Consider the following 8,651-nt stretch of genomic DNA (forward strand, 5'->3'; position numbering starts at 1 on the left):
CGAGCCACGGACACTGCATGGCGATTGGAAGGACGGCCATTGAGCGCGGGGGCCCTATAATGTATGATGTGATAGAGATCGCCCAGGCTCCGGCTCCAGTGATGGGAGAGAGGGGGGACACAGATGGGTCAAGTGATTGTAATAAGGCTCGCAATGAAGCCCTGCTATTGACCCGCTCATCAGTGCAAGTTGGAGGTTAGAGGGACCAGCCACTAACGTCCACAGCGCTAACGGCTAACCACGCAGACGTGCTGACCTTGAGGTGCGCACCCCAGCTGCTCTTGTCAGCTACCTCCATATTATCTACTATTCAGCTTCAAATGGAGAGTATTTTATGAATGCACCAAGATTACAAGATCTAAGCAAATCAGGATGTTGTTAATAGCAAATCTAATTTAAAAATCAAAGCAAAACAAAATGGAAAGACTATGTGCTCTCATTGATTTTGTGCTGCACTGACACAGTAAGTATGCTTTGATAGTATGGCTTTTCTTAATACTTCTGACATTTCAGAAGGAGAAGACAAGGTTGTTGTTGCACTGTTCAAGTCTCAGATGAGAAAAGCACCACTCTACGCCGGGGGATTTTTTTCCTCTTGTCCACAATAGAAACTAGGCCATTGTTCTCTAATGTGTGAGACATAATGAGACCATAAACGGCCACAGAGAAGCTCATTGACTGCTATTCTATGTATATAGTTTTTTTGTTTAAGTATTGTTGTTCATAAAGTCATGCAGGAATGAGATGTGTTACTGGCAGACCTCAGTGAGCATTGATAGTCTGTACACCAGAAGTCGGCTCTGAGCAGATTGAGTATCTGTCGCTGAGAGGGTCAATACATCCAGCATGCGCCTCTGTTGGCTGTGCTTAAAAGGTTTTTTTGGCTCTAGTTTGAGCTCTTGATGGAAACTAAAGAGTGACCTCAAAGTCTGGTTAGTGCTAATTGTTTAGCTCATTGAGTGCTCATTTTAGAGCACAATCAATAGCACTGATTTCTGTTCAGAACCCTAATGAAGCTTTGAACGGCCTCACCTGGCATTTGTGCAGCTTGGATCTGTTTGTTTATTAGACATGTCCCCTGGCTCACAGTTTCATCTCCTCATAGGTCACTGTCCATCGCTCTTGTCAACCCATGTGCTGCTGGCTCTGATCCCATCTCTGCTCTCAATCACTGCTCTTCCCTGGAGGCACGCAGCATGCACGCTGCTGTTTACAGCGCCTCATAAAGGAGCTCCATCAATATTCCCATATCAGTCCTGTGAGCTCCAAGAACAGCCCAGTCTCATCTGTGTAGCAGCGCACCATCTAAAGGGCTCTTCAGTCCTTCACTGTGAGACAGCACTCTGGAGTAAGCTCATTACTGACAATAGTGAAGGCATACATATGCAGTCCTACACGAGGAATACTAGAATGTAATGCTTGACCTGTATATGCATAGTGTAGAAATGAGCTGACAGCCAAAGCTGAAATGACTTTATATGCTAATGTGACTATACATCTCCATCTAGATGAGCTCTACGCCAGCACGTTCCGAGGAAAAAAGTTTAATTTTTTTCCCCCTGTTGAATCTTGTGATGGTTTTATGAATATATTACTCTGTTTTGGGGAATCTATATTCAAATTAAGTAAAATAAGGTCGGCTTTATTATAATATCTCTGCAGGAGAGCTTGAAAAATGTAATTTCCCCACCTTATTTGACAAACACTGCACTACATGTATTATATTGAGACAATCACAAAAGAAAAACGTCATTATCTGCTGTTTAGACTTGTAAACAGAATCTTTTATTAGGCTTAAGACGTTTGCACTTGTTTATTGCAGTACTGATTTGCGTATTGTGTGAACATAGTTGCTAGACTACCATTATTAAAGTCAAACAACTTTGATAAACAATGTTTTCATCATTTTGCTATGGGAGCGTTTATCAACTAAAAAAAAAGCCAAACAAAGCTTAACTTTTTCAGTTATAAGTATAAACTGTTTTAAAGTAAGAGCTCTCATTGCAGTGCATCACTGTAAATTCATTTTCCATCAACCAAAACAGAAATACAGCAGCCATAGATTTTCCATTTGGCTCAAACAAGTGACTGCTAAAGTAAAACAGAGAGGGTTTGGATTACATCTGGCCTATGTCAAACAAAATGATGAAAACTGATGTGTGCTGTTGTGTCTGTGGAGTGTTTAGGTTAGCCCTAAATGAGTGTTAACAGCACTCAAGCTTATAAAACAGCAACATGGCGTACAGTACTCCTGCCTATACCCTGCATGTCTGACCTGTCTGCTCTCTCATATCTACAGTTACATTGGGATCAGAGGGTCATCCCCCGCTGGACTTTAGGCAATAAGGTCGGTGGTCACTGGGGACTGGTGTCAAAGCAAGGGGCACATTGATGAATGGGAGTAATCTCACAGCTGTTACAAAATCACAAACAGTTTACTTGGGGGAGGGGGGACAGGAAGCCTTTTGCTGCTTAGGTGAGAGAACACAAAATGTATTATAAATATCCATATATACAGATACGCAACAACTCCTAATTCTGTCTCTCTCTTCCTAGTAGTACGTACGCAATGTCCTAGGTGTTGCTACGGTTACAAAAGCCATGCAGTATCTACATTACAGTATATAGTACATCTAAGAAATCTACTTTGATCTCAATAAATAGTAATAAATTATCCAACGTCACCTCATTCTATACATCCTATTGCACATAATATTTACATTTCTGCTTTGGATTAACATGTTCCCTTTTTCTTCATGACATATTGTCAATGTAGCTGCTTTATTGACTGAATACTGCATTGGGAGAATGAGTTCACTCCACATCCTCAGAAGATAGACACTTCTGTCTGGCGTCTTTGTCGTCAAAAGTCACCTTTTTGTTCCTCTTTGGATCTATCCAGGAGTTATGTATGATGGCATTGTTTGGAGTGGGGTCTGCTTCAATGATGGATACCACGCGCTTCTTCATTTTGCTTTTCAACACTTTCTGGAACTTCTGCCTGGTAAAGGCATACAGTAGTGGGTGAAAGATCGTAGTCCCATAGGCCATGACAAGGAAGCCTAGTCTGAGTTTGACCATGAGGTCACTGGGCCCCATGCTCAGAATCACTGTGTTAAGCACTGTAATGGGCGTCCAGCACAGCAGGAATGTGGACACGATCAGCAGGGACATCCTGAAAACTCTCTTCTGCCGCTCCCTGCGCTCCCTGTGCCTCTTCACAGCGCGCCGTAAAGCGATGATGACAGACACCGATGTCCGCATGCCCAGAGTGGGGTTACGGCTCCCACTGCTCTGGGAGCCGTCTGTGGCCTCCTGCTGTGGCGTCATGGCTGTCATGGAGGGCCGCTTTTTCCTGCGCGCCTTCTTCTTCTGTGAGTTGTGGAAGCGTGTGCCAATGCGGATATTAAGCGCCTGAAGGATCTTAGAATAGGTGATGAGCATCACCACCGCAGTGAAGAAGAAAATGGGTATTTGAGCCAATAGGTGGTAATAGAGTCCTAGTTCAGTGTAGTACTGGTTTGTATGCACTACATTCTCCACCACCGTCTGGTTGAGTTCAGCGTGACCCTGGGCAAAGAAGCCCACCTCAATAAATGGAACAAGGAAACTAACAAAAGATAGCACCCAAATGGCAGCCAGCAAGGCCAGGGCCCGGCCCATAGTCAGCACCCGGTTGGCCGGTTTCACTGAGATGTCATAGCGGTCCAGTGTAATGGCCAGCACGTTTGCAGCCGTGGCAACACTAGCAAAGGAGACACAGGCCTCATGGAAGCAGCAGACCAGGGCAGTGTCCCCCTCCAGAGACAGCAGCACCACCACAATGGTCAGTGGGATGCAGCACAGGCAGATGAGGACATCAAGCACGTGCAGGTTCATAGTCACTATGTTACTGACCGAGCTAATCAGGTTGGACTTCATACAGTAGAGGGCCAGCACAGTGAGGTTGGAGCTCAGACCCAGGATAATTTCCAACATAAGGAAGCCCGTCAGCGAGACCTGGAAGCTGACAGGGTAGGAGTAGGGGCTGGGGGTGGCCGGGCTCATGGTGCGGCCGATGGGTTCAGTGTTGTCTGTGACCGTGACGTTACTCATGGTGGCTTCTTCTTCCGGCTGGGAAAGGATATGCATTATCCTGCATGTACAAGAGGAGAGCCCATGTCAGATTAATGCAGCCTCTTTAGATAAGGAAGTCTAGAGTTTGATAAGAAACTACATTTGTTCAGTATATCAGATATGCCCATTACATAGTTTACATACTTATACTGGCTCTTTATCAACTGTTATTACTCCATCAATAGGTCTTTTATATCCCTTTCTTTCAGACTATTACGATTAAACAGACACTCTACAATATGACAACTTGATCCTCTGGTATTTTGAGTAAATCAATGAATCTAGGTTTCTATTTCACAACACATTCTGGCATACCTTTCATATTATTGAAGTTATAATAACAAGATCAGACAGTGAGATTAAGTAGCTAGCTACTGTGCATTTGTATTCTTGTATGGTTGCTATTTTAGTCAAAGGTGTAAATATTTCAACTTGAGCAGCAGACTTCTCACTATTGCATCTCCAGCTACAGCAGCTGCCTATGGCTTTTGCAATACAAACACACTAAGTTGGAAGTTGTTATGTTATGTAATTAATATTGGGTTAGCTAGGAAATGCCATACACAGGCCCCTAGACTAAATTAAAACCCACTGATTAGCACATGCAATATTAAAATCCCACCACTTCCCCCCAGAGAAATAAATCTGGGCTGAATAGGACCCAAGACAAGGAGAAAATGAAATTGATTTTAGTAATATTTACCCTTCCCTCCAGCACTATCTGAATTGCAGGTCTGTGTAATCAGGCCATGGAGTCCGTGGTGCATCCACAGAGATGAGCATCACATCCAAACACTGCTGATGGAAAGAGAGGATCTGTTCCAAGCAGCCCCTCCAGTCAGGCTCTCCCTTTCACTGCTAGTCTGTCACTGAGCTGCAGCCTGCCAGAAATGCACCTGTCTGGAAAGCCAATGGATTGTCAATGCACTGCCAGTAATATTTTGACCCCAACAGCAGGTGAACTTCCATCCACCTGTCCCCACTAGGAAAGGTGATGCAACGCAGGCTTTTGTCTTCACAGTTTGGATTGTACGCTTGACAAATGAACAGGAATTGTATGTCAAGCTCCGAACCTCCGCTGCCTGTTTAAATTCTCTTGGTATTCCCAGAAATCATGGAAGCAAGAAATAAACAGAAAACACAACTCTTTCCTTTCGCTTGTTCAGAAGGTAGCTCGATCCAAATCTCTGTTGCCATAAGACATCTGTTGATAAATCAGTTGTATTCCTTTGCCTGTATATTCCACGAGCGCCTTATCAGATCTCCATAGTAATGTATAGTATGAGCCCCGGAAAGGTCATCACGTCCGGGTTGCATCCCTCTGTCTTTCTCTCTTGGGAGCACTAATGGAAGCAAGTGTTCACTTTCCAGCTTTCTCATCAGTCTTGCTAAGCCTCGCATCAGTTGCCATTGACTTCCAAACCTATAGCACAAGTCCCCGGTTCTTCGAGGCATGTACCAAACCTTCCATCACTTTACTAGCATGCGTGGAGACCCAACATCACAGCTCCACAGTGAGTCTATCCGGCGTGACATTCATGATCAACCGGATTTGGATGCAGACATGAAAAGGGGCGGTTGATTCAACAGTTGGAGATTATCCCAAGAGGGGGGAACGTAAGCTTGTGAGGCCTGTCTCCTTTGTACATTTGAGCAGTAAGTCCTGCAATATCAGATCTTCCTTCAGTCCTCCATTTTTTAAACCTGGAAAATAAAAAATAAAAATTATGATTTGGGAAGGCAAGTGGGGTAGGCTGATGAAAATAAACATATCCAGAACATCGAGGGGACCAGAGAACTAATTAGCATAGCAACAAGACTTTGATATCTAATCGTGTTCTTGCTCCATGGTGCCTGGCGCTCCTTGTCACTACATTAACATATCTGTTGCACCGAAAACAAAGCTGCACATGAAGAAAACCTGTGATTTTCTATGAGATTAGACGACGTAAGATTTTGCAATTCAAGTCGAGTTAAATTATGCATGTAAATTATCCTACGTGCCAGCTACCGGGTGATGAAATGGTCACATAAATCTTGGCTATTGGACACATTGTGAGCTGAAGCACTGTGGGATTCCTTTGGGAACTTGTCATAAAAGAGACTGAGCCATCCTGGTATTACAATCATGCTAAATGTGTAATTGCTTCAGAGGAACACATCGGTCACTCGCCCAAGGTTGTTACCAAAAAGAATGCCATTGCTTAAAGCTACTTCTTACAGCTATAAGAAACTGAGCTTTAGTATTTATAGTGTTGAGCCAATTTCATAAGCTGTGAAGAAAATGGCAGGGGGAAAGTTGTAATTAGGTCACGCTTTGAAGTTTTGCAGGAGACAGGACAAGATTTAGAAGCACGTAGTTAAACAAATGCAATGACAACAGTGTGTGCAAATAATATGAAACATGTATGCCTCAGAAATGACATTTCTGTCATACCAGCTGTCTATTTTCATTTCTTTCATTTTTGATTTGCTACTACTTGTGTTTCACAGTGATTTCAGAGTAACATTTCCCTTGTTGTCACCTACACTTTACTATATGGTGTTAATCAAAGCAGTAAGTAAAGTGCCCATCAAATGCACAGGTGAACTCACCATTTGGAGCTATCATAGATGTTCTTCTCGTCTCCAGAAAACCTCCAACAATATAGCTCGACTGCCACAACCCCTGTCCTGGTCCGGTAGTTGTAATCCTAAAATTATTGATGAATTTCCAAGGGGTCACGTCAGCTCCAGATGTCGTTCAATGCCACAGCTGGATGGATTAGTCCTTTGCTTTCCGTTTTCCCTGCTTCTTTCTATTTATCCCTTTGGCTCTTGATTACTGTCACAGCTCACAAACTCTGGTGTTGCGCTGTGTGTTGCTGTTACTGTCTGGATAAGTGTGCAAACCATCGGAGTCTGTATCTCTCTCCATCCATCCCGCCCTCCCCTCCCTCCCTCTCTCTCTCACTGCGGAGGTTTGCAGTGCTCCCCCACTCCTGATTGGTCTTCTGTAATAGGCTTAACCCCTTACTGGCTCCACACCGGCAAGGTATTTCCTTTTTGTTACTGCCCCCACATTTAACATTCAAAATGACATCCCCATGCTCGTGTATAGTAGCAACGCTGACTGTTTTTTCTGTGGTGAGTTGTCTATAAGCTAAAATGCGCATGAGAGAACACAAGACAGCAGGCATTAATTTGAATTGTCAAGCTTTATAGAGGAACAAGTCAAGTGTGCTGTGGGGGAATGATGAGGATGGAGGGACAACATAGACCAACAATATTTTCCATATCCAATTGCAGCGCATTCATAGCTCTTAATATGCGCATGGGTATGACAGTAGTTGGAAACATTTTCACAGCGGTGAGTGGGAGATTATGCAGGCGAGAATCAGAAGTCAGAACTGGAAAAGATGGAAGAATCCCTCTGTATCTGATTGATAGTTTCAATTAAGTCGCTCCGTCACATCGGTAGGGGCTTGACCACCCTCTATTCCTTTGTCAAGCCTCATTTGTCAAGTGCAATTGTTGCCAGGGGGGCATCCGGATACCTGGTGAAAGTAGGAGGAAGGGCATCTGTTGCACTATCAGATAAACTAATGATTGCAGCTCATGAGGAATACATCAGAGCTTCCTATTTGTTCAGTGACAGTGTAATAATTGTGGTTTAGCGCGGCTTGGGGATGTTGTGCTTTTAAATGTAGCTCCTGGGAACAGATACAGAAAAGGGGCCATCTAATAGGCGATGATGCCACAACCTTGCTGGTAAGGAAGGAAACTGTCTGTCAGATAATCAATGCATTTAAATAAATGGAAGTTGCAAATTTGTTTGTGAGCTGGTAAATGTGCACGGCCTTGGGTTGAAAAGCAAGCATCTGGTTTGGCAATGAAAATGAAAGCAGGTCTTGTCCTTCCATGTTACAGACATGAACCTTGAATTCATTGTAATGCAAAAGTAGAACAGTGTACACTGCTTGGTGGTTTGTAAATTTTTACCATCTAAGCCATATTTATGTATATATTTACCTCAATGTTAAGCAGTGTTTTAATACCAGGACAAATGAACATTTCATTTTGGTGTGAAATATGAATCAAAAACTCATCGTTATAGATCTGTGCATTTAATCGAATTTTTATCAAGATCCAGATTCAGTCATTTCTAATCGTCAATGACAGGCTTGGGCCATTTGAGAAGTCAACAGCCAATACTCTGTCAGTAAAAACATATATTTTGGAGCAGAATTCAGACTTGCAGGTTGGCTATCTTGTAATAAGAATTTTATATAAGATTAATTAAAAATCAACTTGAAAATTGTGTTTGATCAATATGCAGGAAAAAATCTTTTTATATATATATATTTTGATTCCAGGGTAATTCAAGTTTAAATTTGGGATGAAGCCAAAGTTCTGTAATGTGATCCAAACAGGTGGTCAGTGTATAATTTACAAAAAGAGTCAACCACTTACGTTTAGTTCTCCTATATTAGTTTGATGGGTTTGCATCACATATATTATGTGGTTAATGGGAACTCATGTGTTGTTTCTGGCAT

General features: G+C 42.8%; 1 protein-coding gene across 1 annotated transcript; it reads right to left on the bottom strand.

Annotated features, from left to right (window-relative positions):
- Window positions 1–2,814: 2,814 nt before the first annotated feature.
- gpr22a (G protein-coupled receptor 22a) lies at window positions 2,815–4,877 on the bottom strand. Its single transcript, XM_020934807.2, has 2 exons — window positions 4,820–4,877; window positions 2,815–4,135 (listed from the first exon to the last, which is right to left on the bottom strand). Exon 2 carries the CDS (start codon window positions 4,129–4,131, stop codon window positions 2,815–2,817), a length of 1,317 nt encoding a protein of 438 aa, XP_020790466.2. The 5' UTR covers window positions 4,132–4,135; window positions 4,820–4,877.
- Between the last annotated feature and the right edge of the window lie 3,774 nt (window positions 4,878–8,651).

Source organism: Boleophthalmus pectinirostris, unplaced genomic scaffold (genome assembly GCF_026225935.1).
Source record: "Boleophthalmus pectinirostris isolate CB_2022bp ecotype Guang Dong unplaced genomic scaffold, ASM2622593v1 HiC_scaffold_2, whole genome shotgun sequence".
NCBI classification, from domain to species: domain Eukaryota; kingdom Metazoa; phylum Chordata; class Actinopteri; order Gobiiformes; family Gobiidae; genus Boleophthalmus; species Boleophthalmus pectinirostris.

Bases quoted from the DNA above. Each gene is read 5' to 3' on its own strand.
- gpr22a (XM_020934807.2), bottom strand. From the start codon at position 4,131: ATGCATATCCTTTCCCAGCCGGAAGAAGAAGCCACCATGAGTAACGTC.